Consider the following 16,817-nt stretch of genomic DNA (forward strand, 5'->3'; position numbering starts at 1 on the left):
ATTCCCCCAAGAATTTTCAGAGGAATCTCTTTTGGTATCCCTAGAGAAATTCTTGGATGAATTTCTGCAAAAATATGAAAGAATTCCCGAAGAAATCGCAGGAGGAATTCGTGAAGAAATCCCAAAAAAAAGTTTCTGAAGAAAATGCAGAAAGAATCCTTGAAAATATTGAAGAAATCCCAAAAAGAGTTCGTGGATTAACTTCTGGAGGAATCCCTGTAGCAATTTCTGAAGGAATCCGTGGAGGAATTCTGGAAGATCCTCAGAAGGAATCCCGGAAGCAATCTCAAGAGGCATACCTAAGGGAATCTCTGAACAATTTCTGTAGGAATTCCTGAAGGAATCTCAAGATGAATGCCTGAAGGAATTTGTAAAATATCTTTTGGAGTTGTTCCTGAAAAAAACCCCAAATGGGATTCCCGAGTGAATCCCCGGAAGAATTGCTGAGGGAATCCCTGGAGGAATACTTAGAGGAAAAACTGGAAAAAAAAAATCTGAAGATACCCCAGGAGTAATCCCGAAAGTAATCTCATGAGGAATTCCTTAGGAAATCCCTGGGAGGGAGGGATTTTTAAATGAATTCCTGGAAGACATTCTGAAGGAATCCCTAGAGAAAAATCTGAAGAAATCCATGGCCACAGTATTTTCTAGACGAATTATTGAAGAATTTCTTGGATGATTTTCGAAAGCACTTTTTGTAGAAAATTTAAAAGAAATTAATTTATTAATTAATTAATTTTTGAATAATCTGGTAGAACTTTCTGAGAGAATTCCTGGAGGATTTCTTGCACACCAAGTTGTATGCAATCTCAATACTGCAGACAACCTGTTATTTTACAATCCGAAGGAGAATTGTGCTAAAAGCGATGGAGGTAATTTTGTTACAGAGAACTCGATGTAACAAGTTTGAACTGTGTTGATAACATGGTTGATAATATTGAGTTAACTCAAATTGTAAAAAAATATGCGTCCAGGAGCACGGTCCCCCTCTGGCTACGCACATGGTTTTCGCCATTGCATACTGTAGCATGAGACCCGACAGAACGTTGACCGACATAAGTTAAAGCGGGAGCAGCTGATACGCCTGTTCTGACAGAAAAAATTAACCTTTCTAATGGAACTCTGAGGTTCTAGCAGAGGTGCATCGCGAAATGAAAACTACAATATAAGTAGGGTACGTGTACCAATTATGGCACTACCTAAGGAAACCTATTTATACAAAAATAACGAGAAGACCAACGAATGTCATCAATAAGTTATAAGACAGCTTAGTTTCCATACTTTACAGGAAAAATATAGAAACGGAGCCAAAACTACTTTTAGTATTTATTACAGCGTGTGCCAATGATAGGTACCCTGTACCAGTTATGGTTACATTTGTTAACTTCGGTTCCTTTTCGCACTATTCGCATGCATTTCTAATGGGGTTAGCCATAACTGGTACACTATGGCGAAAAAGGGTGCAAGGAAGCCGAAATTTTAAGTAAAATGATTTATTTCTACCATGATTTGAGGAAAATGTGGAGTTTAAATGAGTGCGACTATCTTTTGTGAACGTGATCTGTTGTTCACAATTTTTTTCCTGTTGATTTACATCATTAAATGGTGAAAATCAACTATGGCGAATAATTGGTACTATAGCCATAATTGGTACACTTACCCTACGGTAGCCGTGACGTGAGCTGATGAAAAGGTAGAAGCAGCACTTCCAAATCCAGATAACGGGGAGATGACTACAACCGTGTATCAGAACAAAAATTTTACATTTAATGTAAAGAAAGTTTTTAAGCATCTGGCTAGGGCCAACTTTTCCCACTCTCCCCTAGTATCATGGACTACAACGGGCCACAGATCGTTCACAGAATGTCGTTCGCCGGTGGGCCACATGGTGGCGTGACCGATCGGGCAAAATCGGTCGCAATTTGATCCGTCGTTGCGGTTTCTATGGGGTGGCGTTACGTGATTTGCGGAGACTCTCCCATTACACACGGATCGAAACGATGATGATTTATTACTGTCTAGCTAGATTAGCATGTGCAGAAATGCATAGATACTGTTATTGTGTTTCGTTGGCTGTGGCTGCCGGAAAAGATTCTTCGTCGTTGGTTGGAATGCGGCCCTTCCTGTTGATGATCAGAAATGGGGTGATCAAAAATGATTATATTTTAATCGTTGGAGTGAAAGCGACACCACCGCCGATGCAGTTATGACGATGTTGGGTCACTTCTTTTGTGTTTATTTTCCTAGAGTTGTAAACGAAGACGCGTGTCTTTCTTAGTGGAAACCGGTTTGAGGAAGTTGTCGATTTATGGTCACGACGTATTTTATTAATAAGCAGCTATCCACTATTATTATATGGGCGACGGATGTTCTGCTTGCAACGACCTTCGCGCAAGGCTGTTTTGGTTGACATACTGATTCGAGGAGAAGAACTCCATTCGCGGATCGATTAGTTCCAATGCAATACTGTCAATGAATAGGAAAACTGGGGGTAAGACGCCCACCTTAAGGAAGAGTCCAATTTTGACCACGAAACACTTCATAATACACACTTTTTTGACACAGATATGAAGCATCAACATTATACCTGTTCACTTTGAAACTTTTTTTCTCCGATTCTTCGTGACACATTAAATTATCAATCCACATGCAAAAACAAGTCTTCAGTCCAAAATTGAGCCAAATTGATAAAGATTTAAAGGTGTATCAAATCGATTTTGTGTTTTTTAGCCTTTTTCACAGAAACTTACTCAGAAATTCACAAAATTGCTCCGAAAAGGTGCCGGAGATACCGTTAGGATATAGTAGAACAATACTCTACAACTTTGCCGAAGACACTACGGTGTTTAAATTGCGTATTTCGAAGTTATTCAACAATTTTAGTTAAAAAATCACGAAAAAACACGATATTTTTACGTTTTTACGTATAAAAGTCATGTAATTTTACATAATTTTACGTGACTAACTTAATTAGTTATTGCTCCTTTGTATAACGAACATTGCGTCCATACAGGGGATACTCAAAATAACTGGGACAGGTAAAATTTTCACTTTTCATAAAATGTTCAACTCGCTGTAACTTTTTGAAAAGGGCATCAAATATTCTCAATTTTTTACTGTAAGTTCATCAACTAGTTGTGTATCAGCAGTACAATTTTGGAGAAGATCGGACCATTGTCCACGGAGTTATAAAGATTCTAGGAAAAGGTAAAATTATCCGATAACCAACTTTGAGCTTTTATATCTCCGGATTGAATGAACTGATTGCAATGAAATTTTGACCATTCATGACTTATATGATGAAGTCTTAAAAACGTTTAACTTAACTTTATATTTTTAACAAGAGAAAAAGTTATAACGATTTCATTCATTTCACGATTTTTTAGTAAATTCATCAATTTCTAATATGCATCCCATTACTTTCTCAATTTATTAGCGGCTATGTTGTAACTTTCCTTCAAAACACATTTATATATAAGTCATTTAGAGGGAAATTAATTGAACTATAATTTGCATCTTGAATTTTGAAACGATGTTGAAGTTTTGGATAATTTGGTGTTTTATTAGAAAAATAATCTAATCGTTATAATTTTCTTCCTTGTTAAGAATTTTAAGTTAAGTCAAAGGTTTTTCATTGCTCATTATACAAGTCATGAATGGTCAAAATATCATTGCATTCGGTTCATTGAATCCGGAGATATAACAGCTCAAAGTTGGCTATCGGATAATTTTACCTTTTCCTAGAATCTTTATAACTCCGTGGACAATGGTCCGAACTTCTCCAAAATTGGACTACTGATACACAACTAGTTGATGAACTTACAGTAAAAAATTGAGAATATTTGATGCACTTTTCGAAAAGTTACAGCGAGTTGAACATTTTTTTAAAAGTGAAAATTTTACCTGTCCCAGTTATTTTGAGTAACCCCTGTACATCGTTTTTGTGTAGGAATTCGTTTTCAATGACTTATTATCAAAAGTATGTCACGTTCATACTAAAAATCGCACAGAGTTACCAGCACGAATTAAAACAAAGTTACCCATGATTAACCTTCACGTACCCGACCCCCAACATCTAATTTTCAAAATGCTGGCATTTCGTCAATTTTCATCCAACTTTTTTGAAGTCGCCCTCAATTGATCATAAATTGGTGCTAGTTTATTACACCCAAGTGGCCTTGCAATAACCGGAACCATTCCGGAGATATTCCGGATTGTACTGGGGTCAGGGAGGGTGCCGAAATGGCAAAAAATGATTATTTCGTGTGTTATTTGTTTGAACCATCGATTTTCAGCGGAATTTTTATTGCGAACATCTGCGATAATCAGATTTGAATAAGTTGACCTATCCGGATCACCGCGACAGGTCCCGCGGGGGCCTCATTAGGGACACTTCTGGTTTTCATCCAAAACATGTCGTGCGACATATCAAACTTCATAATTTCGAATGATTGAGTCAGAAATGGTCGGGGTTCTGCTAAACCGAACCAAAGACCATTTTTTGAAAAATTGAGTTTTCTCAACCATTGGATGAAGAAATTGATGATCCTCCTTCCATGTAAAAATCCAGAAATTCTGGCAGCTATTCGTAGAATAAATTCAAAATTTCTGTTTGGCAGAACATACAAAAAATAAAATTTCATCCAACCAGAGTGAACTGTAAACCATTTCATAGAATCAGCGAAATATTTTAGATTTGGTCCAGATAAAGAACATTTTAAGTTCTCCTCATCGCCGTCAGATTTCTAACTTCTAATCGACTCATAGTAACAGTTTGTGAGATAATTGAACACGTTATTAGAAATGCGGATGTTGGAGGATCCAAATATGTAACGATGGCGCTGATCGCCATTTTTTCAAATCACATTCAGCCAGACCGAACCAAATCCACTGCATTTTAGAATCAATTTATTCTCAACAATACAAAAATCAGCTGGTTTTAAATACCTGCGTTATGTCGACTGATAATTTAACACAGGAGCCGTCATTGAACAACAAGTCTAATTAAAATAATAAAGCTTGAAAAAAAAATCAAACATTTGGTTCACTTTGGCTGATCGAAAAATGGCGTTTTCACGAAAACCATCCTGGAGAAGAATGTTTGGAACTTGATTCTGACTTAACGACTGAACTTCAGCTAGGTAAAATGACCTAGAGGTAACGCGCTTGGTTATCACTCAAATGATCCAAGTTCGAATCTATTTCATATTTTTAATTTTTTTTTCTTGGTTCACTTTGGCAGAACATTTTTATGGTTTTTTTCGACCAGCATAAATTTGAAGTACACAAATTGCTCCACTTTCACATCTCAGGACCTCAGGACATGCAAGGACATCATTTGACATAATCACTTTTGCTCTGTGCCTGCACATGCACCGCCTATGAAAATAACATGGGTGGGAAGGGCTGAGCTCGGAGGACTTCCGCCGTTCATATTTCAATCTATTTTGAGATCTCCGTGCCTCCATTTTATACGCGTCCTCTCTGATTCATGTAAAGAATTATGAGTGATATCGATTACAAGTTCATAGACGATGAAAAATCGAGATTTTTTTTCACAATCCGACTGGTTTTCCCTGAAACAAAAAAACACAGTCAGCCAAAGTGAACTATAAACCATATTCCAATGTTTTTGTTCAGCCAGAGTGAACTGAGTGCGAAGTACTGAGAAATTAAATGTAATTATATGAATGATTTCAAATAATTTACATGTATTCTTCATCTCTGATGGTTAGTTAAGACTTGTAAGTTACATGTATGCGGAAATGTTGCAAACAATCCTAGCTGTTGTTTATTTGTGAGTGATTGAACTTTATGCTTAATTATCTCGGAATAATTTTTTTGGCGCTTAGTTCGGTTTAGCAGAACCCCGGCCAAATGATACCCTGAAGTCTGTATCAACTAATATGGCCACCCCGAAACATCTAGCATAGGCTCCCCGGGGGTGACATCTGGGACATTTCTGGTTTGCAAACAAAACATGCCGTACGACGCATCAAACTTCATGATTTCAAGAGAACGGGGCAGAAAAAAATTACTGAAGTATGAATCAACTGATATGGCCACTCCGGAACACCTGAAACAGGTTCCGCGGGGGCCTCTCAAACACAATAACACACGAAATAACCACTTTTAGACATTTGGCAAAACAGACCCCTCCACCACACCCTGACCCCAGTTCAATCCGGAATATCTCCGGAATGGTTCCCGATGTTACATGACCACTTGAGTGTGATAAACTAGCACCAATTTATGATCGATTAAGGGCGACTTAAAAAAAATCGGATGAAAATTGACGAAATGCCAGCATTTTCAAAATGAGTTGTCGGGGTTCGGTAATGTGAAGGTTAAGACGCCATGCCATCGTATTCTAATGTCTTTCGATTTAAGTATCAGAAATGGTGCAGATGATATGGCTCGAGCCTGCGGATCGAGACGCAAAAAATCCTATTCCAGGACTCGAACCTTGAATCTTCGAATCGACAATCTCATGCTCAACCATCTGCACCAATTTGAAACTGACCCAAGTAACCACAAGCATTATATCATAACATTAATTCAATCGTATTATAGTTTAGCTAATGCAAGACAACTTTTATTCTACATCTGTCAAGTAATGAAGCGTTTTATCTACATTATGAATGCATTGAAGCATTATGGGATTTTGACAACAGTTCGGTATAGTTCTATAGGGCCGTTGCTTACCATGTTAAAAGCTTTATGGCAATCAATAATGCAAGCATTTATTACTTTATATATGCCTTTACTAAAGCATTCATCTTTGTAAACAGAAAAAAACTGTAAAACATTTTTAGAAACAACCATTCAAAAGAAAAGAAAAACAAGCACATTTTTTTATGGATTGCTGCGCAGCACTTAGATTGTCATGCTTTGATGTTGCTGTTTGAAAATTTATATTATGTATGTTTTTTAGGTTTTCTAGTTGGGACATGAAGACAATCAGATGCTGAGGGAACAAAAATATGTGGGGTATTGATTTGCTTATCTATATATATCTATCTATCTATATATATAAAAATGAATTTCTGTCTGTCTGTCTGTCTGTCTGTCTGTCTGACCGTTATGGATTCGAAAACTACTGGACCGATCGGTGTGAAATTTTGTATGTGGGTATTTTTGGGGCCGGGGAAGGTTCTTAACTTGGTGCGGGACCTCTTCGGGCTCTGGAACGGGGGGCTCCCATACAGATGACTTTACGGGGGACGTCCCTATGGAGCTGTATGTCAAAAACACAGTAGACAGGCAGTACGACGTTTGCCAGGACAGCTAGTCTATCTATATATATCTATCTATCTATATATATAAAAATGAATTTCCGTCTGTCTGTCTGTCTGTCTGTCTGTCTGTCTGACCGCTATGGATTCGAAAACTACTGGACCGATCGGTGTGAAATTTTGTATGTGAGTATTTGTGGGGCCGGGGAAGGTTCTTAGCTTGGTGCGGGACCTCTCCGGTCTCTGGAACGGGGGGCTCCCATACAGGTGACTTTGCGGGAGACGTCCCTATGGGAGCTGTACGTCAAAAAACATAGTAGGCAGGCAGTACGACGTTTGCCGGGACAGCTAGTCTATATATATAAAAATGAATTTCCGTCTGTCTGTCTGTCTGTCTGACCGCTATGCATTCGGAAACTACTGAACCGATCGGTGTGAAATTTTGTGTGTGGGTGCTGTTAGGGCCGGGGAAGGTTCTTAGCTTGGTGTGAGACCTCTCCGGTCTCTGGAACGGGGGGCTCCCATACAGGTGACTTTGCGGGGGACGTCCCTGACGCAGTAGTCAGGCAGTACGACGTTTATCGGGACAGCAATCTAGAGTGCGTTGCTAAGATCCCATTGCTCAACATGTCAAATTGACAAAGTTCACGATGCAAGTTTTTTTTACTACGGAACTCGCCCGGCCCTAGAGGAGGTCCGGTTGGAGGACCAATGGACCATACTGTACGTTTGTAACTAGCTGCCTGCCAAGTACTAACCCGTTCAAGTTAGCAGCAGCTAGAAATCGATCAGTTTTGGTACTCACTACTCAACTCCTTCGGCGTTGGCCCACACGGTTACGCACGGTTGCGATAGCCTTACCGTGGGGCAGGATTCTAGCAGCAAGGCAGCTCGGGGATGTCCGTTGGTCCGGAATGGCATCGGAATCGTTCCAGCGGCTTTGTTGGGGGTCGATAGCGAATGTAGGCGTCTTCTCTCATTGGCAATATCGACACGGCCGGACGAGACCGGAGTGACGGTGTCGAGAGAGGTCTCTCCTAGGTTTTTAGTCCTGCGTTTAGACTCGGAAGCCTTTTTGACATCTGAGTCGGTTCGTGTGAGACCGTATTTTATCGGTGTATCTTCAATTTAGAAGATGGAAGCGACCGGGTTGACGGCCATGCCACATCTCAATATAAAAATCATGATGACTATCCCCTACGCCCTTCATCAATGCTGGGTTGTAACGGTTTGGTAGAGTAGGTCATGTGTATTTTTCGTTAAGTTAATGCACTTTTATTAGTTGAAAACCTTTGGCAGATTATATGTGCAAAATATGGTAAATTTATAAACATCGTTAACTACATTACCAGATTTTTCAAATTTTTTGTAGTGAACAAATTAACCCTAACAAGATTGCGTATTGAATGGCCATGTGTTAGCGTTTCATTAAAAAAAAAAAATTAAGCAAAATTCTTTGAGATATGTATGGACTATTGAAATTTTGTTTAATAAACCATCAAGATTTACTAAAAGTTCTATAACTTTCAGAAAATTTATTCAATCTCGCCTAAAATTTTACCAATGGAGCTTCAATATATGGTTTATGATTGGTCAAAATTTCAGCGTTTTTGATTGACGTACAAAAAAGTTATGAATATTTGAACGAAAAATTATTTTGACGAAAAAATTGATGAACGGACAATTGTTTGATACACTGTAGCTTTTCTAGACTAAATCGGTGATTTTAGAACCCAACTCAACTGGACCAAATTTGACCTCAAAATTGCAATATCTCTTCTGGTTTCCGAGATATTTAAAAAAAAAGTCATATTTTAGCATCCATCCCAAAAAATACTCACAGGTTATTTTTCAGATCTTGTTGCAAGTTTTATCAAATAAAAATGGACTCAATGTTTATCCAAAGAGGACAATATTTTTTCTTGCACGAAAAGATTTTGGCTTGACCGGGAAATAAACCCGCCACCCTCAGCTTTGTCTTGCTAAATACCTACACGTTCGCTGCTTCAGTTATATGACCCCGCACACCGATATCCTACCTAAATAGTTAATACACATAAGAAACGATTAAAAAAGTCTAAAATCACAGACAAAATGCTAAAATCTTTAATAGACAGCCATGAGTCATAAAGCACCGACTCTATAAAGTACCACACGGTGTGTCTGACGGACAACATTATTTTAAAAAAATCGGTATCGCTAAAATACCCACCAAACCAAAGCTAAGGGTCCCACCTTTCATTTGAGCCTTAAATGAGAAAGTTCTATCGGCGGGTCTAGAACAATTTTTTTTTTGATATAGTATGATATTTTTGCGTATTTTCTCAAAGTACTAAATAATAACGAAAAACAATTTATCCATTGCCAACATGGCTTTCCGACGAAAAATTTTTTATATGATGTTTATTACACTTCCCAAAAAAGCATAATAGTCCCAAGTGAATAAAAAAAATCCAGTAAACAGTAGTCAGTTTCGTGGTTATGGGCAGTAATGCTAGTGAAAAATTTTAATAGTTTCAAGCAGGTGGAGATGTTCAAATTAAAATTTACATGTGTACCGCGTCATGCTCTAATACTGGTAATTATTATTATATCACCGTGTTCCTCCTTATAGCGTGCATTTGACAAAAATTTCAATTATCAGACGAATTTTATTATTTTCTCTATTAAGCACAGACAAACAGACGTAACACTCTTTTACAGGGCTTGGCACATGCATTTAACGATGAATTCAAATTTCGTATGATTTCCGCGATCCTTTCACCAGAGGTGCTAATGTTCGATCACTTTGATGCTTGCGAATGTACACGTTGCTGAATGATACAAACGAAACTTACAGGTGATATGTATAGTAGTGTGCGTGTTAGGCAAACGTCAAATCGCAATCCATCATGGTCGACAGTGTCTCACGTGGTTCTATCAATAGGTGGAAGCGTGTTCATGAAAAAGACAGCAAAAAAATCTGAGTTAAATAAAATTAATAAATTTTCTCTAAGAGTTACGTCTTCTTGTCTGTGATTAAGGGAATGGCTGTGTCTTCCAAATACCACGATAGAGGCTTGCAGCGATAACCTAACCTCATCGAATTTTCATACGATTTGTAAACATTGCCCTCAATTTTTTTTTTGAGGGCAAGGACGGCTTTATGGACCGACGCCGAAGGAAAGAAAGAGAAGGAGACAATGATGACGTCAGTGTGCAAGCGCTCATTTGGCTAAAACTGCAAACTGAACATGTTATTGATACTTTTACTTTATAAACAAGTTCTATAAATCTTTAGGCAACGTAAACGTTAAAACATTAAAACATCAAGTCCTTTTTATCATGCACCAATGTATGCGGGTCAACTAACGATATTAGGACCAATGCTATATTTAATCATTTTGTTAAGCATGACTTAAATATTTTGAATTCCACTGATGATATTTCGTACGAAAAAAAAAATTTAAATGCGAACATTAACCGTTTGAAACATTGCCAATTTATTTGACAGAGCTGTTTTGAGTGAAAAAACATCCTTAAGGTTACGATGTTAGGGCATGCCAAGTTACTACAATTAATTACAAAACGACATACACTTTCCAGAATCCTAAGATGACCGCAACTCGATATTTTCTGGAATCAAATCTTTAAAACGCGTGTATTTCTTATGGGGCAGGTGGGTCACGACCCATTATTTGAGATAGGTGGGCCTACAATAATGGAGCCAAAACTAAAATAAAAATTGTGTTGTTTTATTTAATTTATTGGTGAAAATGATACTTTTTCATAATATTCAAATTGTAATCCGAGATTTATTATTCTCAAGGTCGCCATTAACATAATCGTCATCATTGAAAAATCTAAAACGGTTTTCTCGTCCAAAACTCGTCCAAAATTTTCGTATTAAGAATGTATTCACTGTATTGCTGCAGGAGAATGGAGTACAGTGATTGCATTTTCAATGCAAATATTAAATCTCCTGTTAGCATCTTTAGCAGAATTGCAACGAGCACTATCTTTTGCATCATCGGTAGTAGTGCTAAGGCTGCCGCGTTTGCCTGTTAATAAAGGAGAAACTGTAGTTCTTGCAGTACTATATGTTTCACAATTACAGCAAATATAGATGCTCCGCGTAGAAGATTTAAATTATATTTATACTTAAAGCAAGTAATTCTAAAGGGTATGATCTCATCATTGAACTAATAAATTTTAAATTAATAATTGCGATATATTTTCGAGGGATAATACCAACTTCTACATCTGGTATATTTCAGAAAATGTTGTTCAATCATATCAATAACCTGCAAATACAAATAAAAACAAGTTGGGACTTCTAATTTATTTTGTTTATTATTTGTATGCTCAACCATATAAAACAAATATCTAAATCAGTGAAGATCAACTACCTTCAATGATATTAATGGTTACAGAAAAAGTTTCTTCGACCACAGCACGTACACCTTGGTACGGTTTTCATCGTAACTCTATGATTTCATGTCGTAGTTGTTTCTCTAAAAGTTTGAGGCAAAGCTATGTTGAAATTTAATTTCTTTTATTTTTTTATGATTCAGTAGGCCATATGAATTAGGCTGAGTAAATACTCTTTACTCAGATCTCTGTGAAGATTCACAGAGATTTGTTCTACGGCTTCACAGAGATTTAGTAAAGAGTATTTACTCAACTTTATTCATATGGCTCAATACCTAATTATATACCACACAGCAATCCTTCTAATTAGCGAAAAATGTTGAATGCTTTTACAAGTACCAGAAAGGAACACAAAATGAACGAATACCGGACTCGGCACATAGTCATTTCATCCGAGCTACTATGGTGATCGTTCTATTTTTATTGACATCAAGTCATGGCCTACTACGACTGTAAAATTTTTCGAACCTGTGGTACTGTCGATAAAAACGAGGAGAATGGCAGTCGAAATAACTTCTTCTACATGTCAATAAGGAGAAGATGCTTAACACACATACTTAAATATTGGCAAAATTCTATTACAACTCTCTTAAATATTTTTTTACACTTGTCTGAGCAATATTTTGTATAAAAAAAAATTGAATATGTTTTTACCCGTTTACTCTATTAGTATGATACGTTACTAATGAGCGACCTTATACGAGCCCATTAGCACAGAGAACAGACGTCTATCTTCGCTTTCTGCCTTGTGTAAAACTTTGTAACGGTCATATCGGAGTATGTGGTTATGCTCCCGTTGCGCGGCGCTAGCGTCCCATCACTTACATTGTTGTGTTGTCATATTTGTTTCCAGTGCTCGCCGTTTTTGGCCGTTTGGCGCTCGTGTCGCTTTGTGGGCTAGTGTATTTTAGCGATGAACACTGCCATCGTGGGGTCAAATCGACTTTATATGTGGGGCAGTCTCCGTTGGTGGCGTTGAGGTACACTTGAATCCTTTACACACGATTTCGACGTATTTTTGTTTGAGCTTAAACGTCTGTTCTCTGTGCCATTAGGTTACACTCAAGATGGAAAGGAAGAAAATGCAAGTCTCATAGTAATAAATTTTTGAAAAAAAAAATTGTTCTAGGACCGCCGATAGAACTTTCTTGTTTTAGCCTCAAATGAAAGGGGGGACCTTTAGCTTTCATTTGGTGGGTGTCTTAGCGATACCGATTTTTTTTAAATAATTTTGTTCTACCAGACACACCGTGCCAACAGTCAATCAAATTGGAGCCGAAATGTTTAACTTCCTACTGTTGCGAATACCTACAAAGCACGACGATAGCATTTGTTTAGATCAGGCCTGCCCAACCTTTTTCGGCCGCGGGCCACTGGTGAAACTGCATACCAGCAGGCTTGATATTCTTCCTCGAAATCAAAAGAGTTTTGCAATATGCTCCAGAGCGGTGTTTTGCTTCTGCATCGTCGCGAGGGAGCGAACGAACCCCAAACAGAGAGGCAATAAAAACTGAGCGAGGAAAAGGGGAACGAAAAAAGAGTCGATGATTATTTCGGCTTTTTGAGTGCGATTTTTGCATCGAGAGTCTTTCTTTGTATGGGAGTGGAACTCGCGAGAGCTTTTTGAGTGTGAGTGGACGTAAGAAATACAACAAGTAATTCAGGCCAAACATGTCTAAAGGTCCAATCTGCAGAAGAGAGGCTCTCTTTGGTTTCCCTCTCTTTCGTTAATATCTCAGCTGTTTATTTGTATTATGATTGTCTCCTTGCATTAAACGATGGTCAAAACAATCGTCTTTCGATTTGTACTGCAAAAATAGTTGAAAAGTGTACCGTTGCATTGCAATAACTGAAAGAGAATGTGAACAAAGAGAGCCTCTCAAATGCAGATAGGACCTATTGAAATGTTTGGCCTGAATTATGAGTGTTGGACGAACTCCTCGCTGCGCGACAAGCTCGCGCTCGGTGCTGTTGAGGATTTGCGTTGTGATTTCTGAGTTTTATTTTTTCTTCTCAGAAAATCGCCGAAATCACTTCCTCATTTTCTCGCGAGGGAATTTCTGTCAAGCCTGCATACCAGTCGACGGGCCAGAAATAAAAATTCGTTAATAATACATTGTTTTTTTTTATCTTTTCTGAGCATAGCTAGATAATAGAAAAGAACTTTTTTGCAGTTTTATGTTTCTAATAATAATTCTAATAATTTTCCTAAATTAAGTTTATGACGTAATCTTTCAATTTTGTTTTACAATCTTATCAAGCGAATTTTCACATTACACATTATTTTATTGTTAAGAATCTTTTATTTCAATTCTGTAGGACACTCAAACCAAATGCTTGCATATTTTTAAATCTTTTCAAAATTTTACAAAATATACTCTAAAAAGTCATTTTATTTTTTTAAATTATTAAAATACATTTCCATTGAAAAAGGAAAATATTCAGAATAATAATATCTCGGGCTAAATTCTATCATTTTTGTCCAATCGTGCCGCGGGCCGCACAAAATGTCCTCGCGGGCCGGATCCGGCCCGCGGGCCGTACGTTGCGCAGCCCTGGTTTAGATGGAACAAAAAACAAACACAGGAATCGCGGTACCTAGATAATTCATTTTACGATGATGTCTGTTTTCTTCCCGATTCTCATAATCGCAACTCGTATGGTGCTGTTGAGTCTCCGGCCCGAGTGTCGTCATTAGATTACCTATGGGATCCTCCTCTTCGTTCGGTTGCTAAACAGGTTTGGGATTTACCTACCTAATTCGCACATCGACCATCCTAGCGGGACTCATTTGGCTTTTGGTGGTAGATTGCAGTTCGATTTGAGTCTTCGAAGGTGATTGTTGTGAGAAGTGATCATGAAGGTTTTCATAGTTGCGTTATTTTTGATGTTATATTCACTGGAATCTGCAGTTGATTGCAGAGTTTTTACAGATAATTCACCAAAGGATTACGACAGTAGAAGTGGACTTGATGGTACGTATGGCTTTAGTGGATTATGTTGGTTCCTCTAGATGATCAATATTACTTGCTTCAGATTGCCTCGATCGGTTTTACTCGAACACCAGTTTTGCCCCTCTACCGGGTGTGTACAATGGCGATCCAGTCGAGCCAGGAGAATACAGTGCTTTTGTGAGTTTTGATAAGAAACCGCAACAAACAGAATAATAATTTTGATTAAGATTTTTAGGCTGCCATTGGATGGACTCGCAATTCGACGAACGTAGATTATCTTTGTGGTGGTACGTTGATTACGTTGAAATACGTTCTAACGGCGGCGCACTGCTCGGTCGACGGTATGCAGAAACGGCCAGATACTGTTCGACTGGGAGATGTTGACCTTTTCAGCGATGAGAACGACGAAAATGTGCAACAGATTGCGATCACACGTTTTATCAAACACCCATCGTACAGAGCCTTGCGTTCGTACAACGATATAGCTTTGGTTGAGCTACAGGAAGATATCAAACCTGGTCCTTTTGTATGCTCGGCCTGCCTTTGGACGGACATGATTCTGAACTTTGACCTGCTAACGGTAATGGGATTTGGGTCGACCAAACTTGGATCTGGTTTGAGCCCCGTACTGATGAAAGCCGATCTTCCACCGCTTGACGATAATGAATGTAAAGATCAATTTCCGATAAATCGGAAAATTGCGGAGGGAGTCAAGGAAACTCAGTTCTGCGCCGCTTCGCCAAACAAGGATGCATGTCCGGGAGATTCAGGTGGGCCAATACTGATAGACCTGGTTGACCCATCTCCGAGTGGACTGCAGAAAAAAGTACCATTCGTTACAGGAGTAATATCCATTGGAACAGGATGTAATGAGGGATCCATCGGATTGTACACTCGCGTAGCATCGTACGTCGACTGGATCCAGAACGTTACGGATGTCAATTTTGAACCTAAGAATTGTGCTCGCAACACCGAGTGCGTGCCATTTTACAAAAATGTCAAAAGTTCAGTTCAACGACCCAACTTTACGCCCAACTTCCATGTCGACCTGTTGAACGACAAGAGTAAAGAACCCATCTGCGGAGGAGCCCTAATCGACTACAGACATGTCATCACTTCAGCTGACTGCGTCATGGAACCATACAAACCTACGTTTGTACTGTTCAACGGCGAGCGTGCCAATATCACGGACATCACCATCCACCCTGAGTCACAGAAGCAACAGAACAACTTGGCCATTCTCGGCTTAGATCAGTATTACGACCACGAAGGGGAAGACTTCAAAACTTCCGGGCCCGTGTGTTTGCTAAAAAAGTCCAACGCCACCAATTTCCAAATCCTGGTATCCGCCATCGATCCGGAAAACCAGCGGCGACTGATTGTGAAAGCTGTGGGGTCACCGGAGGAAAACTGCACGGAAGGGTTTATCTGCACTGAAAACGGGGAGAATTTGCTACCGGACACGTGCGCCTTTCAGCCAGGCGGTTCCATTGCCAGTCACATTCAGGTTGGAGAAAACTTCAACGTCCCGCTACTGCATGGTATCAATACGAATGGACCCACCTGCGGAGGCCGAGATCTTCAGTTTAAGGCAGTTTCAGCTGCTCAGCATTACGGATGGATCGAGTCGGTAGTGCTGAAACATGTCGGTAAGTTATGGTCTTGTTAAGTAACATCTTCAAAAAGTTAACTAATCGTTCACTTCCATACAGTTGACGGTCTGAAAAAGGATGAAACTTTTCAGCAACACGAATACTTCCGGAACGATACATGTCTTCAGCAATCCGGAGAAGGTTTGGGACGATGCGTGCCCGCCGAGCAATGTCATGAGTTATTGATGGAGCACCGGAAAGGACTGACAAAAGTTAAGACCTGTTGTTTCGAGGACAATGTGCCCATCATTTGCTGCCCGAACGCTTATTTGTGATTTTTTAATAGAGCTTGGACATATCTTGCAGTTGAGATGAAATTCGAAAATCGAAAATATATAAGTATTTTGGTACTAGAGGTATTGAACAGAATTTAATAACTTGTATCACAGCAAATCTTTCTGCGTGCAATAGTGAGGAAAGTAACAAGAATGAAACATATAGGAATTCATGGATAAAGATCGTTAAAATAACACTATTTTTAAAGGAATCTTTCATGAAAATAATCTGATATACTGGAGCACAGAAGATTTTCTGGCTGAAGTAATTAAAAGTATTGTGAAAGAATT

At 38.7% G+C, this 16,817-nt stretch overlaps 1 protein-coding gene across 1 annotated transcript; it reads left to right on the plus strand.

Moving 5' to 3' along the window:
• Positions 1 to 14,274: 14,274 nt before the first annotated feature.
• Positions 14,275 to 16,606, plus strand: LOC115267739 (uncharacterized). The gene is made up of 4 exons (XM_029874946.2): positions 14,275 to 14,620; positions 14,682 to 14,776; positions 14,835 to 16,248; positions 16,312 to 16,606. The coding sequence occupies exons 1-4, from the start codon at positions 14,503 to 14,505 to the stop codon at positions 16,524 to 16,526; spliced, it is 1,842 nt and encodes a 613-aa protein (XP_029730806.2). The 5' UTR covers positions 14,275 to 14,502; the 3' UTR covers positions 16,527 to 16,606.
• Positions 16,607 to 16,817: the final 211 nt, after the last annotated feature.

This window comes from Aedes albopictus, chromosome 3, assembly GCF_035046485.1.
Source record: "Aedes albopictus strain Foshan chromosome 3, AalbF5, whole genome shotgun sequence".
Classification (NCBI taxonomy): Eukaryota; Metazoa; Arthropoda; class Insecta; order Diptera; family Culicidae; genus Aedes; species Aedes albopictus.

Bases quoted from the DNA above. Each gene is read 5' to 3' on its own strand.
- LOC115267739 (XM_029874946.2), top strand. From the start codon at position 14,503: ATGAAGGTTTTCATAGTTGCGTTATTTTTGATGTTATATTCACTGGAA. The intron at 14,621-14,681 runs GTACGTATGGCT...TACTTGCTTCAG, and splicing joins CAGTAGAAGTGGACTTGATG to ATTGCCTCGATCGGTTTTAC. The intron at 14,777-14,834 runs GTGAGTTTTGAT...TAAGATTTTTAG, and splicing joins CAGGAGAATACAGTGCTTTT to GCTGCCATTGGATGGACTCG.